The sequence below is a fragment of the Pogona vitticeps genome, chromosome 3, assembly GCF_051106095.1.
Source record: "Pogona vitticeps strain Pit_001003342236 chromosome 3, PviZW2.1, whole genome shotgun sequence".
In the NCBI taxonomy this organism is placed as follows: domain Eukaryota; kingdom Metazoa; phylum Chordata; class Lepidosauria; order Squamata; family Agamidae; genus Pogona; species Pogona vitticeps.
In genome coordinates, this window is record NC_135785.1 from 35,706,799 (window position 1) to 35,731,603 (window position 24,805).

A 24,805-nucleotide genomic window follows, 5' to 3' on the forward strand; every position below is an offset into this window, starting at 1 on the left:
CATTAGAGGTAAACACGTACAAAGTGGCACTGTTTTTTGTTTATTGACATTCACTCATTTTAATCTCTCTTGCATTCATTCATTCCCCCATCAATAGGCTTGGATCCAGACTTAGTTATGTTTAGAGCAGTAACTGAAATAGGTCATGATATCCATGGACAACTGGTGTAGTGTTTCTGTAGACCTGTATAAACAGGCAATCTGGTTTTATTGCTATCACTTCTGTTGCCAGCGGTTTAGACATTCATGTCTCTGTGTTGTGTTATTTTGAGGGGACAGCACATTTACACTGTTATACAAACTGTATGCTTACTGCTTTACATTGTAGCCAAGTGTCATTTCTTCAGTGTTCTCACATGAAAAGATATACTAAAATATTTATGAAATGTGAGGAATGTACTCACTTCTGTGATATACTGTATGTCTCCAGCTTTATTAGTAGTGTAACTCAGAGCAGGTATTTACATTATACGTCCATCAAGTTTTAATTGTGGCTGTTCTGCAGACAGCAGCAGACTTACACTGTCCATTAAAGTGGCTCTACATCTCTACTGTTCTTTTCTTTCAGGGTTTGCCTTCAAAATTTCAGATATCTTGGGAAACGAAACATAGTGAGGTAATGTTTTAGCCGTCAAAGATAAAGCAATATGAAATGTGAAGCATATTTAAAAGTAACTTAAGTATATAAATTTAGCAGCTGTTGATAAGCTGGATCCAGATCACCTTTTGTTTCTCAGAAGGCTAAGTTTAAATACTGTATACTTTACCCGATAGAGTTACAAACAATGTCCTTATTTAAATCCGCCACCACCTTGAGACTATGAGAGGTATTTGGTTGCAGTTTGTAGAATTTTATAGCTAGTCAATCCAAATCATCTGGGAAGCAGCAGACTGAGGAAGGCTGCTCTACCTCATGATTTGGAAGAAGCTAAGTAATCAAGTACATGGAAAAGTTTGTGCTGTGAAGAGTCACATAGAAAAAACTTCAGTCTGATTATACTTGACTATTGTTTGATTATTTTTTCTAGCCAGACCTTTGGCCTTTGATATTTTTTTTCTAGCCAGACCTTTGGCCTTACTATGTGACATAGGTTGTAATGAGATGAAGAGTCAGCTGTGCTTGCTACCTGAGATGACCTTGCTCCTTGGCATTTGGTTTTAACTGTTTTCTCAAAAGTGTGAGAACATTTCTATAGCTGCCAAAGTTCTAAGAGGTTCAGTTTCCTTTTGCTCCATTTTCATGGCTTGTTTTTCATTTCAGGATGTAGCAGACAGCTTTCCTGCTTATTATGATTTTCCTACAAATAAAATGTTGTTTACATTTTTTAAAAACCCTATAAATTAATTTTAATATTTTTGTATGTTCAGATACATTTTTCTTTTGACAGTAATACTATCCATGTTTTCTCAGAAGTAAACCCTGTTTTAGTCATTAGGGCATTCAACAGGAAAATGCATTTAGAACTGAAGCTTTTTACTAATTCATTAATATTACTGTTACTACTGCTGATGCTGCTATTGCTATTACTACTACTACTACTATTAATTATCATTATTATTATTTAGGAAAATTGCTGCTGCATTTAAATTTGTTCAAGCCAGCCAGAATAATGGGACTTTTAAAGGCTCCAACTTATCCTGTCAGACATCTGGGCTTCTGCCCCAGTGGTAAGATGTGTTTTACTGTTGACCTTTGAACTTAGAAATAAAGATTTAGTGTCCAGAAGTTGCTCCATCCCATATAATTTTCACTAATAAATTCAGGCAATGATAATCTGACTCACCGGGCTCATCAGTACTTTCCTTCCTGGGACATGACAATATTATCTTACTTTCTGTATATTGAGCTGCAACAGACAAAAATGGAGATGTGGAATGCACAGACTACATGCAGTCGCACAAGAGTTCCTGCAGCTTCCATTGCCAAGTTGGCCATCAATTTTCCATTAAAATAAGTTGTGCAGAAGCCTTGTAGAAATGCAATTCTGCTAATAAACAAAGCAGGCAAGGCTAACCTTTTTGTAGGCAAGTGCAAAAAAGTCTGTGACTAAAAATGACAAAATTTTCTTTTTTTCTTTTTTTAACTTTAAGGATGCTAAAGAACACATTACATTTGCTTCTGCAAGCTACTAACAAAACCACAAACTGTATCTATATGTCTTCCCATGCCCCATGGTTGGTTAGCAACAGTGTCAGAAATGTGATTTAATTAGAATTAACAAACAGCAAACAGGTTTAATCTTCTCCTTTTTCAGTAGCACTATGATGATAAAAATCAGGGCTTCTATTGTGGCTTTAAAGTGTAGCCATAAACATCAGAAGATCCTGTGTTGGATTTCCTATACCACATTTTCTTTGGCCTAAGAAATGATCTGAATCAATGTCATTAAAAGTAATATAGTGTTCTTTCTTGGTTTGTTGAAATTACATACTTGAAACTTTTGATTCTGCTCTATTATTTATTTTATTTTATTTGTTTATATCCCCCCCATCTAGACCAAAGTCAACTCTGGGCAGCTAACAACAAGATTCATAAAACAATAACAGTGTAATATAACAACAAGAAGATGATGAAAATGAATTAAATAATGACAGGAGGGAATGTATTGGTACATTTTAAGACCTGTTTATATTGTAGTTCTTAGTGGCTTAGTGAATTAATATGCAGCCAGATTTTTTTTGGGGGGGGGGACAATTACTAATATAATAGTCCTGTGTTGTACCAAATGAAGCATGAAGGGAAATGATGCATTCCTTTGATTCTCACTTCAAAATAAACAGTGATCTCACTTTACAGCTGGGTCTAAATGGGTCTCTCTGGATGAAGTGTTTCATTAAGCCATTGTAATGCTGCATGTTTACTGAAGGCTGGTGGTGAAGCTTCACAAAAGGAAAGGAATAACCACAGACGTGTATTGTAGTAAATTCCCCACCTCATATATACGTCTTAAGGCCAGCACTTAAACTAGGAGTGGGGTGCCTGTGGCTTTCCTGATTTTTGAAGCATCAAAACTGTACTGTTGCAAAACCTAGGAGTCATCTAGTCCAGTGGCTCCTAACCTTGGGTGTCCCAGGTATTGGACTACATCTCTCACAAAACCCAACCAGCACAGCTATTAGTGAAAGCTTCTAGGAGTTGCCCTTGCCAGTGCAGTGAACTGTTAGACTTTAGTTTCAACAAAATTTCTAATCCAAATAAGCAGTGGTGAGACCTGAAGGAAACTTAGTTCAGCAACATCTTATGGGTTCCATGTTCCCCATGCCTTCTGCTTGGCATTCAAGTTAGTCATAATACAATATTGGAGCTAGCAGAATCACAATAGCTCTTTCTCTTCTTCTTCTGTATGGGGTTATATTTGGAAGGCTTTGATCTAATCATTGTGTGTTTCTAAAATGAAATCTGCTACCAAAGCCCTAGCTTGATCATCTTTCAAAGGTTTGTAGAATATTTTTATTTTGAAAGGTATGTACAATCTGAAGAGAAGTATGGACACATTGACAGTACAGTTATATTTGCATTGGGTATTATACTTTTCTCTACAATTTTCTAGAGATTAGGGTGAACATGAATTTAGATAAGTACAAAATATAGCCCATATAATTTCCTGCTTGTTCGCCCATTAGCACATATGTAGCATGCCAAGCAATTTGTCCCTGAAATGAGCTTTTTGGTGCCTCACTGAGAGCAGGTCTCTGTTTTTTGATATGACCCATGAGTCTCAAAATGCATAGTTGGTCTCGGACTGTAATCTGTAGCACACAATGCTCCAGTCCTAAATTCCTATGCATTGTTGCAAATAAAAAAGAATACAGTTGCCTGGTCAGCTAAGATTCCATTAAGTGGGTGTATAAAATATTCTCTAAGAGCATTTCTAAGCAGAATGAACAGGGAAATTACATGGTAGCCAGCTCACAACAAAAGATTCAGAAATATGTGGCATAGCTATGAGTGCCCCGGAGTACCTACGAAGCAAGCCTTCTCTTTGAGTAACTGAGGTGGATTATGGACTGTATCAGGAGAGGGATACTGAAAATAGGAGAGCAGAGACTGTCTGGATTTAGCCCTACTGCTGAGAAAATATTGTGGCAGCTGTCTTTTGTCTGCAGTTTACCAGGGATGTCCCAGTGGCTTCTGGGGTAGACAAATCACCTACTGGTAGAACTCCTTTCTACTAAAATAGGATTGATTAGGATTAGTGTTACTTTTCCTATAACTTTTTCAGCCATCTTTCCATGCTGTGTCTTTGGTCTTCTTTGTTTCAGAATATTTGTAGGAGAGGACCATGCCGTAGACCAAATAAAAGGAAAAAGGACTTTAGGACTCAGAGGAACTTTGGAACACAAGAGATGATGAATTGAAATTTTCTGTCTTTTCTTTTTGCAGGATACATTCTGCTTCCAGTAGTGAGGTTCACAAACATCACAGATCTCAAACTCTGCCAATAATCCGTGGCAAAAATCCCTTTTCTAATCCTAAACTCCTGCAGATGATAGACAGCACAATTACAAGTAAGCACAAAGATAGTTGACCAAAGTCACCAAAGGTTGCACTTTGCTGTAATGTGAGCTGTTCCCATACTAGGGAAATCATGTTTAGAGACCAGTGGAATATTGCAAAAATAATTACATGGATTGGAGTAATTTCACATCATCATTTTTAAGCAGGAAAATTAGATCTCAAGAGATAAACTCATGTTTATAACATTTCTAGAAACAGACTGCACTAAAATCATAAAGGAATGGCCACTGTTCAGTTTAGAGAAGAGAAGTGGCTGCATAAGTTGAATAATACTATCCAGAAAGCCTAACTTTTTAGTACAGTCTTGAAATGACTGATCCTTTCCTAGTAGCATTTACTATTGGCAAATTGCAGAAGCCCTGTTATCTCGAAATACGTTTTTCAGTAACCTTTATTTTGTTCAGGTGGTTCCAATGAAACAGATATTGTGAACTACGTAGATACTGAAGCCAACATTGCCACAGAAGTTTGCCTTACAATTCTGGACATATTATGCCTTTTCACTCATCATCATCAGGTATCCTTGTTATATATCAAAATCATGACAAAATGTTTTAATGGAACTCACAACGCCTGTGGCTGATGCCAAGCCATTATATTATAGATGCATTATATACTTATGGAGAAAGAACATCATACAATTAACAAATCAAAAGTATCAGTGCAAAATCTGTGAACCATACATACAAATAAGAAGAAATGTGAGAAGCCAATGTGCTTCACATGATTGGTCATACTGCTTTGTTATATTGGATATTATCATGTATTGTTCTCGTATTGTTCTGTCTTCTTTTCTTTTTATGAGTTGTTTTACTAGTTTTCCCCAATATATGCAGCAATATAACCTTCGTGAAAGATGTTTGCAGATATTTGTTAGAGATATTGTTAAATTTCATTTAATAATGCACATCACTTTTCAGTAGGAAGGTAGAATAAAAATTGGTAAATTAAATAAATATGTAGAGTTATAATCTATTCATTCTTTATTGCCTTGCCTGTATGACGTCATAAATCCTAGCACACTGGCCAGTCGAGTTAGTAATGATAGAAATTTGAGTGCAGCAACATCTAGAACAGCCATTCTCAACCTTTTTATTTTTTGGTCATGGCCTTTTTAAGGTGTACTTCCCAGGTTCTGGGCCCCGCTGTCAAACAAGGATACAACACAAACAGCTATTTTTCAGAAACCTCTCACATTTTTCAGTTTGTGGCCTCCTTCAAATGTGCCATGGCTGATTTAGAAGACCAGAATGTCCCCAGCTCTGATCTAAGAAGAGAAAACCACTGGAATATTTAAGTTGTGCAGTTCTAGAGAGCTGAAGAATACAAGTAGATTAGAAGGATTCATATAGGTGAATATCTTGCTCCATTTCTCTGCCTGTGCAACAGGAATGTTGTCATCATCAGTAGTAGACTGATGCCAATTAAAGAGTTCCATTTTTTTTATTACGAACTGTGAGTGAAATGTATCTGGGTACTGAAAATAAATACCTCAATTGAGTAAGGACATGTAGGTGCCCCTATTGCATAGGAAAGCAAGGAAGATGGAAACAAATGAAGACAGAATGTGGCATTCACTTAAGTGTAGTTAGGGGCATAGACAGATGTTTTATACCATGTCAGGCCATTTCTGCATCTTACTTAGTGTTGTCTACTCTGCTTGGAAGCAGTTGTGAAGGGTCTGAGACATAGGTCCTCCACAGAAGCCCTGGGAACTGAATTCTGGACTACCTAGAGTATACGTTCCAACCCTGAAGTATGGTCCTTTGCTAGAGCCATTGTGCCAAAAAAATTAGAGAATATATAGCCGTTGAAGAAAGAAAAATATGTGGTATAAGATAAGCGCTCTGGGAGTTCCTGGCATAAAGCAGCAAGAAAGAAAAGTCATTGTTAATTCCATTAAAGCATGGTGTGAGCATTTGGACAAGAGAAATTGAGGTGAAAAACAAAAACAAAAGAAAGACAGGCAGCTTTAAAAGGCTGAAACTTGTTGTTTGTGAACATTTCAGAGACAACTGCAACAATCAGATTGCCAGAATACCCTGATGAAGAAAGTCTTTGATACCTACCTGCTGTTTTTACAAATCAATCATTCCACAGCAGCCCTCAGGCATGTTTTTGCTGCTCTAAGATTGTTTGTGAGTAAGGTAAGTCCCCATTGTTTGTAATAAGAAATATGCATTTCTATGAGAAACAGCTTAGAATCATGTCTGGCAAAATATTTGGTGCTGAAATGGCACCAAAGAGACTGTAACAAAATAAAATGTAAGAATGTTCCATACAGCAGTTTTGTCTTTTAATTCAAAATTTGACATTGGAACATGAATGCTGTTGTTTGCTTGGTTTTTACCAAATGCCGTTTACCAATTGGTGTATATGTCATTGCTGTTCAATGTGGCCAGTTACAAAAAAAAGTATATTAAATATGTTTCAAGAAGGATATAGAAAGCTGCCAAAATCAATTATTGCATTTCATGTTTTGCCAAATACTTGAACAGTAGCCAGTTCTTGCTAACTTGTCAGATTCTGCAAATAACAAATACTAAAATCAAATACAATCACATACTGTCATCAGACAATAAATATTTGTACACGCCATGTATTGACAACTACAGAAATCAGAAGAGAAGGATTTTGAGAAATGCCTGGAACAAAGTTTCTGGTTTTTCTGCAAGAATTATTTTGCACTGCAGTCTTATCTATGTTTCTTTTACCTGTAGTGCACTGATCTTCCCCATCCTTCATACCTGTTCATGCATGGATACTACATGTGAATGTAGGTTTTTACAGGCCATTATTTTGCAAAATTAAAACAAGCCCTTGTCTGATATGCCTGTTCCTTGAATTAAATATTCAAACAATAAACAAGCGCCACCAGTGGAATATTTCTGGGGCCAAGAAAAACACGAACTAAAATAGGCAGAATTTATTTTAATTTAAATGTTAAACTGCTATGAGAGTATGTAATGGATGAGAGGATGAAATGGAATCTGATCTATATAGTCCATTGTCTGCAGTAGGACAGTGCTAAACTTCTAGTGCTTACAGATTGTTTGCCATAAAAGCTCTGTCTTGTATCAAAGCTGTATTGGGCCTTCACATGCATTTTTATCTTCATAGTTCCCCTCAGCATTTTTCCAAGGGCAAGCTGATCTATGTGGCTCATTCTGCCATGAGATTCTGAAGTGTTGTAATCACAGGTCACGGTCAACTCAGATGGAAGCTTCTGCTCTGCTTTATTTTTTCATGAGAAAGAACTTTGAATTTAATAAGCAGAAGTCAATTGTAAGGTCCCATTTGCAGGTGAGTAAACCCGATGATGGTGAATCAAAATATTCTTGAAAAAAATGTCTCCATCACAGTGAACAGTGTTGTTTCAATTAACTGTTCACTCCAGACATGTGCATGTGTATCATATACTGAATAACCCAGTGGTTTAAGTATCTGGTTGTAGAGCCAGAGACTGGGAGATCAATTTCCCAGGACACCTTCCAGCTCTGTAGTTCTATGATGATGATGGTATAATGATCCCATAGGGCTTTTCATTCTTCCAAGCTTGTTATTTTGGGGAAGAACCTAAAAATTCCTGCTTTCCTTTAAAAAGGGGAGAGCAATAGGGGAGATTTCTGATTCTGAAGAATAATTAACTTGGAAGTGCCAGCCATAGTGCAGAACAGACAAATTTAGCAGTCTGCACTTGCACAAGTTATACTTCTTATATGCAAGACCAGGTAAAGATACTTTGCTGTCTGATGTGAAGGAAAAGATCATGCCCACTCACTGCAGATAAAGAAGTCAATCAGACCTCAGCAGTGCCGTTGTCTCCATCTGGACACAAGGTGACAGCAGGCTAGCTTTAGGGGGTGTTGTCTGGCACAGAGAGATCTGATCTTTAACTTTTTGCCACCAGTCCCTTCCCCTCCTTAACATCTTTTGCCTGAAGCAGCCACCTCACTGTCTAAGGACAGAGAGGCTGATCCTGCTAACATGCAGTGCTGGATATTTCTTTTATAGAAAGCTAGTAAGTGGCTCTTTGAGACTTTATGGAGACCCAGGCAATTGCTTGGATTATTTGAGCTATAGTTTAAATCACTGGTTCTTAACCTTGGGTTACTCAAGAGTTTTGGACTGCAACTCCCAGAAGCCTTCACCACCAGCTGTCCTGACTGGGGTTTCTGGGAGTTGCAGTTCAAAAGCATCAGAGTAACAAAGGTTAAGAACCACTGGTTTAAATGACATCTCACTTATCAATGCTGGTGGTTCAGTCAAAGAGCTAGTGCTTGCCAGTTTGGTTTTCCTGGGCTGACACATTTTCTTCCCCTTCCTTCATCTTCAGCTCATCAAAGCTGTAAGCCAACTTATTGCGGATGCTGGAATTGGAGGTTCTCGTTTTCAGCATTCACTGGCAATTACAAATAACTTTGCTAATGGAGACAAGCAAATGAAAGTAAGACGTTATTTATATTTTTAATGACTATGGAAGTTGTATTCTCGAAGGCTAAATAACTATGGAAGTTATTTATATTTATTATGGGATTTTTATGAATAAGGATTTCAAGATAAAACATTTTCCTCTATTGCTTTCTGGGCCCTTTGCTCAAGTCTGTCAAAACTAAATTTTGAAAATGCATTGCATTTGCTGCTCATTCTGGTGCACCTAGTGCAGATTAGAGCATAAGAAGAGCCCTGCTGAATCAGGCCAAGCGCCCGTCTAGTCCAGCTTCGTGTATCTCACAGGGGTCCCACTGGATGCCTCTGGGAGCACAAGAGATAACTAGATGCCTGTCTCCTGATACCACTCCTCTGCATCTCGCATTTTGAAGGACCTTCCTTTTAAGCCTGGTGATTATACATCCCCATCATGGCTTGTAAGGTTATACTGATCTCTTTGCTAAATGGGTCTGTAGTGCTACTGCAATCATCGAAATTCCTTCAGGTGGAAATTAATAATTTCATTAAAATCTGTAAATCTGTTCCAGGTTACTGAAGGGGGTGTTAAACTGCCTGTGTTTCTGTGGCTATTGAAAAATTACTTCTAGGTAACCTCTCCTGCTTCATCAATTCAAGCCCATTTAGTGTATGAAGACTCCAGACTTAGATGAAATTGTATCTTATGGCACGTCACTTTGGAGGATAATCTTGATCAAAGAACAATGTATAACTAAATTAGAGCCGGTGTGGTATAATGGATAAGGTGAAAAACTAGGACTCAAGAAGCCTGAGTTCACATCCTCACTTTTGCATGGAAACTCACGGGACTGGGGAACTGGCACTTAACTAGCCAAATATGTCACATATCTTGAAAACCCTGTTAGTGTCACCATTGGCAACTTGATGGCACACAATACATATAAATATAATACTCAGATGCATAATATAAATTGAGTTTAATCAGGATTAAGTCATTTTTGGAGGACGCAGACCAGTAGCAATGACAAACCATGACGAGGTGGCTGAACTTTTCAGTCTGTTTTAATCAATTATCCTTGGAAAAATTTTCCCAGAGTTTTAAAAGGTTATTGTTGTTATTATTTTGTCTGTGTTCCTATCCCATCAGATCAGGATCCTTTGGGTAATTCAAACGTCCACTGGGAATGTGGTAACTCAGAAAGAGGCTGCTGGAAAATCCTATGCACAAACCTTGAATGGCTAATTACTCATGTGAAATTGTTATCACACAGATGATCTAGCTTTTCTTAATCCCACAAGAAGTACAAAAAAGAAAAGATGACATGCAAGGGAGAAAGTGGTGTGCAAAAATATAATCGTGTCCATGATAGTGGCTGCATATGACCACAGGCAGGAACCCAGAAGCACAGGATTTCAATGTACAGTGGTGCCTCGCATAGCGAACGCTTCGCTATGCGATGAAACCTCACAACGAGGGGTCCCAGGCCATCACTGGAGCGTTCGCTCAGCGATGGCCCCTATGGGCTTTTTTCGCTATGCAATGATCGCGCGGACGCGATCAAAGCATAGCAAACAGCTGATCGGCAGTTCCAAAATTGCCGCCGCTAAAACAAAATGGCAACCGCTGTTTTGCCTCACTAACGAGGCATCCAAAATGGCCGCCGCAATGGAGGAAACTCGCAGAACGGTGAGTTTTAAGTCCATAGGAACGTATTAAATCAGTTTTAATACGTTCCTATGGGCTTTTTTTGTTTCACTTAATGATGGATTCACTGAGCGAGGGTTAATCCGGAACGGATTAACCTCGCTAAGCGAGGCACCACTGTAGTTTGTGTGCATCCAGTGATTGTGTATGTTGCTACTGTATATTCAGGCATTCCTCAAACACTCATTTTCTTTAACATGTGAACAGGGGAGAATGTAGCCCTGCTCCCCTTCGTTGCCACTTTCTTCACATAGGAAGTGGCTTTTTAGAAAAAAGGGAGGTTCCCATCTGCACAGAAACTCTCTATATGAACAAGAACCCTGATTTTTCAAGGGTGGATTGCTTTCTGTACAAGGGAAGAAACGAAAAGGTTAAGGTTAGGTATTCCCCTGCTTGCAAGTCACAGAAAGAGTGGTGAGTAGTGCCTGAACAGATCTTATCAAATGCATGATCTCTTCCAGACATGTATAATTTAAAAGCAACACAGGGATTCTGGCATGTAAAATAACTTTATTACTTTTATTTCCCCAAAGAACAGTAACTTTCCAGCAGAAGTTAAAGACTTGACTAAACGTATACGGACAGTTTTAATGGCTACAGCCCAGATGAAAGAGCATGAGAAGGACCCTGAGATGCTAGTGGATTTGCAGTACAGTTTGGCAAATTCGTATGCCAGTACGCCTGAACTGCGTAGGACCTGGCTGGAGAGCATGGCCAAGATCCATGCTAGAAATGGAGATTTGTCAGAGGTAACACACAAGAACTAAAGTAACATTGTGAGTGTGATCAGATGGAGAAGTACAGTCAACCCTCAACTTACGAACGGCCCTAGTTACGAACATTTTTACTTTCGAACCGGTCTGATAGGGAAATATTGCCTCGACTTGCAAACTTTGCTTTGAGTTACAAATGGAAAAAAGCGTGGGAGGTGGGGAAAGCACGAAATTTGAACACGTGTCAGTTCCCTCCTTCCCTCCCTCTTTTCTCTCCTCTTTTTTTAACCTAAGATGACTTAGGTTAAAAGGGGGAAAAAAGAAACAAATTCTGCCCCTAGTGGTAGGAAGAGATTAACCGGCTTTGCATTAGTTCCTATGGGAACTGATGATTTGAGTTACAAACTGCTCCTCGACCTAAGAACCAAAAACAGCCGGAATGGATTAATTGGTTTTCAGTGCATTCCTATGGGAAATACTGATTCGACTTACGAACTTTTCAACTTACAAACGTCCTTCCGGAACGGATTAAGTTCTTAAGTTGAGGGTTGACTGTAGTCCACATTTTTATGCACTTGTTGCATGGTCCAATACAACTTATTTGCATTTGGTAGTGGGTGGGTGTTTTCATTTCTTGTTAGCTGCCCAGAATAGTGGCTTGCCACCAGGTGAGTGGGATAGAAATGTAATCCATCAATCAGATGACTTATAGGAAAACAGGAATGAGCCTGAGCCATGGAAGAGTTGCTTTAAGGGAGATCACACCCAGGAGGGCAACTTTTCCAGTGGGATCAGACACTGCCCTTTATTGTTGTTTGATCACACCTTCAGACAAAAAGGACTCTTCAGTGCCTGCTCACCTTTACAAGTTTGGCCATGAGCACAGAGGTGGTAAGGGTACATCTGGATATCTCTTCTGTACTTCAGTGGGATATTCTGTATGTAGTGTATTCCATACACATACCCTCCAAAATATGTCCAAATTTCTGGAGTTTATTCAGCTATAACATTCCATTGTATTCCAAGCAGCAAAAAGTGCAAGCATTTTTCTTGTTGTTGACTATTATGTGTATTCTTCTCCATCCGACACCCCAAGTGCTTTAATCCTTTCTTTCCAAAGCATGTGAAATGAAATTTCTACATTTCCAAGCATGTGACTAAAACAGAAGCCTGTACAAGACAAATCCTCACATTCAGATTTAACTTATATTTGGCCCTTTTGGCCAAATGTCTTGACAACTTCAGGTAGTGCTTACCTCAAAGAATTGTCAATTCCTTGTCTTACACAAACCACCATTCTCAATTATCAGTCAAGCAAAATTTGTTCACCTTTTTTTGCAGTTATCTGGCAATGATTGCATGTAATTTCTTGTTGCAGGCTGCCATGTGTTATATCCATATAGCTGCCCTTATTGCCGAATACCTGAAGCGAAAGGGTAAGAAATATATTCAAAGAGTATCACTAATGTAGAAAACAGTAAAACATGAGCACAGATTATAAATGACCTACTTCTTTATGATGAGGTTCATGTTCATTTGTAATTATCCTTTAAGCTTCTTTGATCTTGAATGTTTTCTGTCAATATGATGACAAGTAAAATTATTAGGGCTAAAGCCACTTGTTAGTCCTGACTAGAGGAGACCACCTGAATTAATGAAACTTAGAGTGTGATCATATAGGCATAAAGCTCACATTCTGGACCACTTATGGCATAGTCTTGTGTGAGCTATTTACCAGCAATTACGCTATGTATAGGGGATAGTGCTCCAGGCTGACCCTAATATGTGCTCCAACAGACAAGTGAGTTGCTTTGAGGGCAATCTTTTCAGGTGCAATCAAATGTGTACCTTTCTTGCTGTCTGATTGCACTCTCACATAAGTGCTGACTTAACAAGTCCTATTCATTGAGTGGGTTTGAGACTAACAACTGGATTTAGCCCATGGTTTCAACAACCTTGTACAGTATATTGTATGAAAACGTTTATATTTCATCTCTTAGTGTATTTCATTAAATATGCATGTATTAACACATACAGATAACAGAATGCTAATAACATCTCACACTGTCATAGGTTACTGGAAAGTGGAAAAGATTTGTCCTTCTCGTTTGCTCCTGGAGGATGCTGAGCTCTCTGATAGTAATGTCTTACTAACAACTCACACTGGAGGAAGTGAGTGTTCTAACCGTGTCTGATTATGAGACGGACAGTAGAATTCAAAGTGCCAACCAGCTCCAGTTGTGGGAAAGAGCAGATGTACAAAAGGGAAAGGGGGAATATTATGGTGAACTTCTATATTTTTATACTAGTTGTTTATATTCCTGTCAGACTGTATTTTTCAGTCAGACATTTTAAGAACCTATAGTACTATATGCAATTTTGGGACAAGGGTTGCTCCAAGGAAAACTCCTCATGTGATTAAAAGCTAACCTTTGGAAGCAGGTTTGGTTCCTCTACAAGGGGCACTTTTGAGGATACCATTTGGGTCACTATCAGGCTGAATCAGCATGCCAACATCTGTAAGTGAAACAGTGGCAAAAGTAATTCTGATTTATTAGCTTGGTTAAACATAGGCTTGGATCCTAACTAAGAATCTACAAAGAGAAGGTCTTGTTTTCTTGTTTTATTCATGCCTGGACAGATCATTAGTGGAAGATTCCATGGGCAGAAGGAAGAAGAGACAATTTGCAACTGTTTCTCTGGTCTCATTTAGTCTCTTCTTCAGAGTTCCCACAGGCCTCTGGAGCAGATCTTTAGGGGCTCAAAAGATTCGAGATAAAATATGCCTTTTTCCGCTGGAGTACAATCTCAGAAAAATTATCTGAGGTCAAATTTAGTCATTGGGGTGACAGGAGTTCTCGCTTGAACCTAGGTGTTGATCCTGAAGTCCAGTTTGGACAAGACCCCTGCTTGCCATTTCATCCCCACACCAAAAGAAAGTGATGTCTCTCAAGTCACATTATGTCCAAGCCGAAATTAGTTTTTGTTGCAATGTGAAAAAGATTTTAAATTAATTCAAATGAATCTGAGTCAGGCTCATTCCAGATGTGGCTTTGGAGAGCTTATGTATCTCTAATAAATACATTCTAGAAAAGACATTCTTATTTTCATAACTACAGACTGAATGCAGTGTGCTTCATTATATATACAGTACTTCATTCTGTTGATAGGTTTTTGCTTACAAAGAAAATCTTATATTTGCAAATGTTCCAAATCATAGATGCCTTGCTACACCATCCTCACAATTATTTTGGACTGACTGAGAATTTTTAAATAATGTTTTTGGACATGTATATTCTTGGCCAGAGTCATCAAATTATAGCTATCCACAGCCTTGGCAAGTAGCTTAGTGAATTGAATGAGATTTATCATAGATTCAGTTCATTAAGTTTGTTCTACTCATTCTTTGGGCTGTGAAAAAGCAATTACCCCCACAATATTTTTTCTTAAATTCCTACCCAACCAGTCAGTAATTACTCCAAGCAATTGTTGTGGAAGCACTCATAAGACTCTCTCTCCTTTCAAAAAGGCTTGTTTTCCATGGGATGGCCAGCTTTCCTCAATATTACACCTAATATTAAAGAAGAAGGAGCTATGAAAGAAGACTCTGGAATGCAAGATACACCATATAATGAGGTCAGCATTGTTATCTTTCCTAGTCTGATTCCAGGCACATTTTCGTAACATTAATAATGTTTTGGATTTCTGGTAAAATGTATTTTTGGTTCACAGTAAAAATACAGAGATCCACAGAGGAGAATAGCAACAAGTTCCCCAGAGTCCACACCTTTCTCATTAACTGGCACTTAAGTCTCAATAACCCACTCAGCAACATTTGTAGGAGAAATTATAAAAAAAAACATTTCTTTACGTACAGTTGTTTGAAATTACAGACTTGGGGTGTTGCTCTTATACTGCACAAATGCTATACACTTACTTAGCAACCAACTGACCAGATCAACAGCAAACAAATAACCAAGGAAAGAGAAAACACTAAGCAAAAATGTGAGGCTCTCTTTATATTCAAAGGCTGGAAGGAATGATTGGTTACTGCTGTATAAATAAATACACAGTCACCTGAACCCAGAAAAGTACCTCCTAGTACACTCTGAAGGGTGTAGTCTGTTAGATTTGGAGCATTTTTCACATAAGGTAAAGGTAAAGGTTCCCCTTAACAATTTGTCCAGTTGTGTCCAAATCTAGGGGTGGTGCTCATCTCTGTTTCCAACCAATAGAGCTAGCATTTGTCCAAAGACAATCTTCCATGGTCATATGGCCAGCGTGACTTGACACAGAACGCCGAGGTGGTACCTATTTTTATCTACTTGCATTTTTGCATTTTGCATGCTTTCGAACCACTAGGTTGGCAGGAGCTGGGACAAGTGACAGGAGCTCACTCCATTGCATAGATTCGATCTTACAACTGCAGGTCTTCTGACCTTGCAGCACAGAGGCTTCTGCAGTTTAACCCACAGCGCCACCATGTCCCATTTCTCACATAGATCCCATTTATTTCAACAGAGGCTATGTAACACAAATTTATGACAAAACCCTAACAGCTAGGGTTTTAGTGTTCCATTGCCATTCCATGGAATACCCTACCAGTATGAATTAGGTGCTGCTGACCCTTCATGGCTTTCCACCCTTGGTGGAAATATACTCGCTTCAAGAAACTGACTCAGGAACGTAATTTTGCTTGCATCTCACTTAGAATTTTATAAAAACATAAGCACTTAAGAAATGTCAGTAAATATTGGTAAACAGCTGTGTCTCAGTGTTTTGCTTCCCTGTGTTCTAGCTTTTCAGTGGTGGAACCAGCTTTTAAAAATATGTTCTGTGTTCTGAAACCACTTACTTTTGGTAGATGTCTTAGTTATTATCCTGTAAAACAAAACAGCATTGAGCTGCTGATGTGGTCTAGCAGAAATCCACTTGCATCACCATATAGAGTCAAGTAACACACATGAAGATGCATATTGCAATATTTTCGTTTACTTAATCTACAAAAAAAAAACCCAGGTAGAATATGTAAATATATTTCCAAAGCTGTTCTTAGACATGTGCTTTAACATTTTCTTAAGTCAGGTCTTTGGCTTCCGCTATATCAACATTATTAATAGCTACTTTTAACAGAAACCTGATACAGTCAACCCTCGACTTACACACTTAATCCATTCCGGAAGGAAGTTTGTAAGTCAAAAAGTTCGTAAGTCGAATCAGCATTTCCCATAGGATTGCACTGAAAACTAATTAATCTGTTCCGGCTGTTTTTGGTTCTTAGGTCGAGGAGCGGTTTGTAACTCGAATCATGAGTTCCCATAGGAACTAATGCAAAGCCGGTTAATCCATCCCTGCCACTAGGGCCAGAATTTTTTTCTTTTTTTCCTTTTAACCTAAGATGACTTAGGCTAAAAAAGAGGAAAGAAAAGAGTGAGGGAAGGTGTGAACAGACACCTTTTCAACAGAACACCTTGAAAAGCAACTTTTCAGCCAAGACAAGCACCTTCTGGGAAAAACCAACCACCTTTCAGACAACAGATCACCTTAAAAAGCACCTTTTCAATCAAGACAAGCCAATACAAGCACCTTTTGAGGAAAAAGAGGGCAGCAAAGGAGGGAGGGAACACCTTTTAAAATCCAAAAATCAAAAAAAATATTAAAAGCCAAAAAATAAAAATACAGTCCGTACAGCACTGTACCAGGCAATACCAGGCAGTACCAGGCGGTCTGAAGACTGCCTCCAAATCCATTCTCTAAATGCTGGGAAGAGCGAGGAAGCAGACAGGCACCCTCTTCACTTGCCAACGTTTAACTGAAAGTTCAAATTTCGCGCTTTCCCCACCTCCTTCGTGTTGTTTTTTTCAGTTCGTAACTCAAATCTAAGTTTGCAAGTTGAGTCAATATTTTTCTATCAGAGTGGTTTGTAAGTCGAAATGTTTGTAACTAGGGCCATTTGTAAGTCGAGGGTTGACTGTATTATTTTATTGTATACGAAATTGCAGAATATCCTTGTGGAACAGCTGGAATTGTGTGTTGACTATCTGTGGAAATCCGAGAGATATGAACTCATTGCTGAAGTTATTAAGCCAATCATTGCAGTGTTTGAGAAACAGAGGGATTTCAAGGTAAAGCAATCAAGAAATAAGATATAATCTTGACCCTAGGAAGTATTTGTCATTGCTTAGATGGTCATGATAGCCTAAATGCAACATTAAAAACTCTGTTAGTGCCATGGCAGTAACTCTCATTCAAGTGCTTGTGCAAATAGTTGTGTAACTACTTGCCCAAAAACTGTTAGGGCTCAAGGTTATGCTATTGGGAGCTGGATCAGGATGTCTGAAGGTTTAAAGCCATGTGGTTTTTTAATCAGTGTGTGCATCCTCTTGGGACAAATTTTAATCCAGTAATAAACAGTGTTGTATATTGGTTGAGGGGGCTACATGGGCTTTTAAAATCAGTCAATTTACAATATAAGTGCATTTATAAGTGAATTAGCACCATTGGGCTCCGGGTTCTGATTTTTCCAGATCACTGAAATATACCTATCCTATATCACAGAACCGCTGGCTGGACAGCTTAGTGAGTTAAGTATCTGGCACCAGAGTCAAAGGCTGGGTTTTCAATTTCCCATTATACCTCCAGGGAGAAGAGCCAGCATGTTTGGCCTTGGACAAGCTGCACAGTCCCAGAGGAAGGGAATGGCAAACCATTTCTGAGTACTCTCTACCTAGAAAACCCTGAAAAGGGTCACCATGAGTCAGAATTACCTTGACAGCACACAGTTATTGTTATATCACTATATACGAAGCACACATTTTCATTTTGAAATATGCAGCAGCAGTAAATGGGTACAAAAAAAATAGTTTCCCCACTTCCCCCTGCTATAGAGGAAAACTCCACCTCTGAGACATGCTTGTGTTACTCCGAACTGATACAAGACTGACACATTTGCTCATAATGACGATCGCGCTTCGACTAAAGTCTTTTCTATCAGTCATTCCCCAGACCCTCCCTAACCCCAGGAAAAATCTGTGTGTTGTAAGTTTCTTTGAAACTTTCATGTGAACGTTCTTTCATTTTGCTACCTCAGAGGCTGTCAGAGTTATACTATGACATCCACAGATCTTACCTAAAAGTGGCAGAAGTAGTGAATTCAGAGAAGCGCTTGTTTGGACGATACTACCGTGTGGCATTTTATGGACAGGTGAGTGACTTTTAAGAGGTTTTTATTTATTCAACTTATATGCCACCCACTCTACCCAAAGGTCTCTGGGTGGCAGAGCTTACTGGTGCTCTATACTTTTCCAGAAACAATTCTGGAACTCTTGCTTCTGAGGAAAATATAGCAACAGAGAGCATCAGCGGTCTTTATAGTGGACTGGAGTTTTCTCAGGGCTGTACTAGTGGTAACTTTTTTAAAGCTGAATGTTAGTTTGCATTCTTCAGTAATTTCTAATTGGTCCAAAAGCAGTATAGACAAGCTGTAAAGGCATGGGGTGTTTTCCCTCACTTTTAGCTTCTCTGCTTAATTGGAAATGACTTTGTTGAACTCAATCCATTGTTCCTACTAAACTAGACTTATTGCATCAATTTCTGACTAGTAAATCAACATATGAAAATCCCATTGCTTCAGTGAGTCTACTCTAGTGAGGATTATCAATTGGATTTGGGCCACTGAATGACATCAGATGGCTTCAAAATAAATGTGTATAAAATTAAGACATACGTTTCTGCTGTAATGTTCTCGTTTTTCCAGCAGCACCATCTATTTGCAGCTAGTATTTTCAGATGTATGTTTATCTGAATAATTATGGGATTGTGATTGGCATTTGCTAACAACTTTTAGGTAAACGGAGGTCCTTTAATAGACTTGAGTATTCATGCAGAGTATAAGAACCACCTCATGATGTGGAAGCTGTATCAGCTTCTCTACTGCATCCTGAAGAAACATAACGACCTGTCTCATCATTAGCTATCTGGAGATGGAAAATATATGTTATCTTTTCTGTTAGTCAGATGCTGCAGCAATGGTTATAAAATAGTTCAAATGCAATATTTATCCAGTGGTACAGGATATATGTGGTGTCTAAACATATATTGCAAAATAATTTAAACTCTTGTGCCTTATTTTTCTAATTTATCTAAGAACCATATTTCTTTCTTAGTTGTATTTTTCATAGACCTTCTGGCTTTGCTTTCTAGCTTGCCTCTGATTCTTTATACTATGCTTTAGATAGGTCTTGCATCACCTAAACTATTTCTGCATGTTTACTTTGGTATATTTTATGCTTGCCTTCACTGCACAAGATGCTGGATTACAAGTGTACTCTCTAAAGGTGAAGAGTTCCCTTTACTCCTTTTAAAAATACAGATAAAGAACAGATTGGTCTGAATCATCCTGTCTGCTAATTAGGTTTTAATGCAAAAAATCTGCTCTTTTCTTCTTTTGATCTTATTCAAGGCTGTGGTAAGTTGTCTATTCTTTTGCATGCTTTTTCATTTAATTCTTCTTACTCATTCTCCTCCCTGTATGGTCCAAGTTAACGTTAACTCCAACTGCTTCTTAATATCCAGTGTGAAAGGTGAAATGACATTGCTTTTGCTTGTTTTTACGCTCCGCTGCATCTAGCAAGACTAATTATTTTGTCCTGCTCTCCTAAACTGCCAAAAACAAACAAACAAAAAAATCCATTTCTATGCTGTATTGGGGCTAAAATCTGTTCCCATTACCAGTGGAAGCAGGTTCAAGCCATAAGTTCATAACACAAAAATGCCCACCAAAACACTGGTTATATATGAGCAAATGAAGAGGGTCCACCTGATATCACCAGGAGTGTATATGGCTGATGCAGTTAAATCCCCTGCCACCTTTGCAGCCTTAGGCAAGCTGCATAGTCACAGATTGCCTAGCAAGGAAGGGGCTGGAAAACCATTTGGGAGACTTTTGTATGTAGAAAGTTATGGGTGGGTCATTGTGAGCTGGAATCTGTTTGCTGTGAATAGTTACTATTATTTATTACAAGCCTATCTCCTTGCAGTTCCTCAAATGTTCAGGTGATCAGACTCTGACAGAGTGTAACTGGCACTTTCCCCATTAAGGCTGGACTACCATTCCTACAGTACTCCAGCGTAGGCCGATGTATAGAGGAAGACTGCTAAAGACCTTTGCCATAATGAACCCATTCCAGAAAACAACTGATACACTCTGGCATTGAAGCTAAATGCCACTGGTTGCTCATATATATATGAGCTGCAGTTAAAACAGATAATTAAAACACTATCCCAGTAAACTGCTTCTCTGTAAAAGGAATCAATGTCTTTTTCACTTAGGCTGGCCAACAGAACTCAACCAGGATGACAGGGAAAATACTGTATCAGTATTGTCACTGCTGAATAAATTCCGTATCTGAATAAGTCCCAGGAAGAAAGTGTTTAACTGCAGGAATGATGAGACCAATGCTTTGAACTAGGAATTTTTGTTTCTTTGTCCTCTGGGAGTAAACATCAGACTCAACATAGTGTTAAATATGTCTTCATTTAACATCTGGTGATTAAAATAAATGGTAGTGAGGTTTATCAAGATTACAGCAGCATCCTTGGTTTGTTGAAAAAGATTGATGAGAAGGTGAGAGAGCTTCATGTAAGAGCTTCCCATTTTTGGTTTTCAGGAAAAGAAATTCTGCTCTGTTCAAGTCCTAGTGATATCACAAACTCAGTTCTTTCACTAATGCCCATGTTGTCATTGTTCACGTTTCTCAGCAGAGGCAGTGAAACACTTTAAAGGCCAAGGTGTGTATAACAGCTCTTTGCCTTCCTAAGGATCCAGTGTTCATAGAATCATAGAATAATTGAGTCATTTTAGAATCCAGAGGAAAATACAGATTGCTCTTGAAGCAGGGCAGATGGTCCAATGCCAATTAGATGCGAACATGCATAAGACTTGGCATGCTTCCTGTCTTCAAGAAAATCTCATTATGGGCTAAAGCAACACCCTGAGCAGACCACAGTGTGAGCAGGGTAATTCTTCCATGCACAAAAGAGGCTCTCATGTTCAGGCTCTTGAGTGATGGCAAAGAGTCATGGGGAACAATAATGGAGAAGACAGACCTCAGCATGTTTACTTAAAGCAGATCATCAAATACCTCAATAAAGCATGGGAGACTGTGAGTTCTCCTACCTTGATAATGCTGTATATCAGGAACTGATTCTCTTTAACAATAATTTTTCACTGAATGAGTCTGAATGCATGCAAACGACAGCACACTTAAGTTTGAAAACCGTCATAAGAACTAATCTGAATAATTTTAAAAATCAATCCTTCCCCTAAATTGCAGATGTTTCTTGAGTTTAAAATTTTTATATGTTCTTATTAGATTTAATGGGAGGAAATATAATAATTTAACAGCGCAAAAAAAGGGCAGGCTGCTATTATGTGACCTACTTAGTATTCAGGTGTATATGAACAGAAATTGTGCCTTAACTGTTTCTGAGCAAAGAATATATTTCATGGAATAGCCACAAGGGCTATAATTCTATATTCATGAACATTCCTATGAAATACAACATTATAAATTACAAGGACTCAAATAAGACTCTGTGGTAAATTCTGTAATTCATAAACAAGTCTCAGTAATAGGCAAAACAGAATATTATTCATATTCAACATGATGGATACAGTCTAATAGACTAAGGGTGTTGGGAATATAATGACAGTTTTCAAAAAGCGGCTTCTTAAAAGCACCTTCAGAAGGCCTATTTCCTGCAAAGCAACAGTGTACAACTCACTACCTCACATAAAGACTTATGAAAAGAAACAAAATGTCTGCCAAAATGAAGATCCTTCCTGTAAAAGCTTAAGAATTTTGTAAAAAGAAAAAAAGGAAGGAAGATTCAGCAGGGCATGAAAATAAATCTGGGGCCATTTTGAGCTGGCTTTGTTACAAACCAATGTTTTTTTTAAAACTGGGATCCCAACCTAATCTCCAAATCTTCAAAGGAGATTGTCATGAGGCTCCAGGCAGTCTGAAAAAATTAACTAAAATCTTTCCATCTCCAGAGTATCCCAATAGCCTCCGAATGCAAATAGACTCTCTAGATATAAACCAGTCTGTATTATTTTATTCTTTAAAAAAATTCATACTATGTTTCCCTTCTTTAAACTGACCAAATAAACACATGCTTATAAAAACAAGAAAAAGCAATATATTGTGGATGGGTGGATAAACGAGGGGCAAAATTCACTTACTGTCACAAAAGACAGCAATTACTCACCACCAAAGTATAGCTAAAAAAAGATACATCCTTACTAAGCGATAGAAAACACTTAATCTTAGGAGCAGGTGTGCTTTTCTTGGCAAAGCATTCTGAAGGATTAGTAGAGCTGAAAAAGCTCTGGACTAAATCCAGTTATTACTCCCAACTACAGTAGACCCATTGAATTAACCAAATTCATGTAAATTTTAACAAGCTGTGTGCATCCAGTGGATTTACTCTGGTTGACACTAACAACTGGGCACTGTCTGTTTCAAAACATTCTGTGCTGGCTCCATCTCCCCTGACATCTGCATTTCATTTGGCAGAGGAATACAGTATGATGAATGGTTTCAGATCCTGAATGTAGAGTAGAGGGGGATTTTACAAGGGAAGGTGGATTCCAAGCTGTTGAAAGATAATTCCCATAACAACTGACCGGTGTGAAAGTCCAGCTGACTTACTTCTGAGCACACATGTACAAGAATTTTTTTATGAATGTAGAATCAGAACCTTCAACTAACCTTCAAGTTGTTGAATGGCAATTACCAGTTGAGTGCTCCATCCAGACTTGAGCACTTCATCCAGTCTATCCTACACAATTATCTGCCAAGACATTACAAAGCCACTGAAACTATCGTCTGTACACAGAGTATAAAGAAGCAATGGGCACTGCCTGTTTCAAAACATTCTGTGCCGGTAGTATTTCTTTTGGTAGAGATTTCCTTGATGGTTAGCTGAAATGCAGAGCTGGGTCACATTTGTAGTCTGGGCCACATGTTCTTATGCTCCTTTTGAAAGCTGTTTCTCTCTAGCATGCCATCTCTGCTGCAACATTTCAGTTGCCCAATAGCTTTTACTGGAATATAGACATCTAGGTGTGAAACATTCTTATGTCACTGGCATTTCCAGATTCCAGGGTGTTGTTTGGTTATGGAGGAGGAAAAATCTTGAATTTTTATTTCATGGAGCAGTATTTACAGTTCAGTCTTTTGTGGGGCTCTTTCCCAGGAAGGTTGTAAACTGCTAAATTGACAATGCACGACACAAGATACTAAGATTTTATGGAATGATTTCATATCTTTGTGGTTTTTGGCGTTTGATTTGCTATTATGTTGTGGAATTTTGTTGGGTGTATTCTTTTTGGGGGGCTGCGAGGACCGATTTCACATGTTCCTAGTGGGTGTCTCCATCAGCACAAGGGCACATGTTCTTCCTGGCCAGGTCTTCATTTGTACTTCCAGCCTGCCAAGCTGCTTCCCCCACTCTACTATTGGAGTCTTGTCTTCATAACATCACAGCTAAATCGTACTCATTTATGCTTAATCTGAGTATATCTCCAGTATGAGTTTTTGACTCGACTGTTAGGTTTTGGGCTCATGATACATTTGCTTTGTTTGACTCATGGTCTGTGTTCTCTGAAGCTATGATAACATAACAAGAAACTGGAAAAGGAGCATGACATTATCATGCATTATCACAACCCTCCTCACCCTTCCCTCAGCCAAAGTTGGCAAAAAGGAAGTATGTCACGTGGGAAACAACGGGGAGGTAAGCAGTCTCCGGTAGCATCTCGAGTCCCTTAACATTCCTACATGGAAGGGACAGACATCAGAACAACGTGTAAGACCAAAGAAGAAGGAAGAGGAAAAGAGTAAGACTAGAGTGTAATGGTTATGTGATAAGTTGCTCTAGGAAATGAAAGAGAAAGAAATTTCAATATGGCTTTAAGCAAAATAATAACAGCCAGTGTTTGTTTTCTTTGATTATTGGACTGAAGCCAAATGTGCAACATTGTTTTGAAGTCTATAGTATTATACCCTGTAGCGTACTCTATTATTGTACTGTGTAGTGTTTGTTTCTTAGTGGAAAGGGTTTTTACTTGCTCAAGTTGGAATATCTGATTTTTCCCAAACTGCAGTTCAGTGTTGCTGCATCTTATTCCATTTCAAAGGTCCACTAATTCTCAGAAACTTCTTTTCAGGGGTGGTGGTACAGGGGTAAGTGGCTGAAAAGATGAGATAGATGATGTACTCCATCTTGTGTAAACAGAAGCGTTTCCTGCTTAGGGAGATCTACCACTAGATACAAAATAAAAAATAAAATAAATAAAATCGGGAAGTCATGCCCAGAGCCCTCTTCAGGTAATGAGGAGCTGGAAGGCAAAAGCATCACGTATTCTTCCCACTTCTACAAGCCTTCTATTTG

The 24,805-nt window shown here is 38.5% G+C and overlaps 1 protein-coding gene across 16 annotated transcripts in view; it reads left to right on the forward strand.

The window, feature by feature from the left end:
- Positions 1-24,805, forward strand: part of DOCK10 (dedicator of cytokinesis 10) — a 222,607-nt gene that overhangs the window by 188,415 nt on the left and 9,387 nt on the right. For 12 of the 16 annotated variants that reach the window (XR_013542984.1, XM_072995975.2, XM_078389205.1 and 9 more), the window contains exons 38-50: positions 569-616; positions 1,567-1,668; positions 4,385-4,509; positions 4,924-5,036; positions 6,529-6,666; positions 7,640-7,822; positions 8,856-8,966; positions 11,168-11,383; positions 12,726-12,783; positions 13,421-13,519; positions 14,877-14,983; positions 17,350-17,472; positions 18,438-18,551. Coding sequence is in view for 14 of the 16 variants with exons in the window: in XM_072995975.2 (XP_072852076.2) it covers positions 569-616; positions 1,567-1,668; positions 4,385-4,509; positions 4,924-5,036; positions 6,529-6,666; positions 7,640-7,822; positions 8,856-8,966; positions 11,168-11,383; positions 12,726-12,783; positions 13,421-13,519; positions 14,877-14,983; positions 17,350-17,472; positions 18,438-18,551 (1,537 nt within the window). In the remaining 2 variants the exon portion in view is untranslated. The remainder of the gene's footprint in view (positions 1-568; positions 617-1,566; positions 1,669-4,384; positions 4,510-4,923; positions 5,037-6,528; positions 6,667-7,639; positions 7,823-8,855; positions 8,967-11,167; positions 11,384-12,725; positions 12,784-13,420; positions 13,520-14,876; positions 14,984-17,349; positions 17,473-18,437; positions 18,552-24,805) is intronic. The other 4 variants (XR_013542985.1, XM_020792600.3, XM_078389208.1 and 1 more) reach the window with 1 other exon arrangement.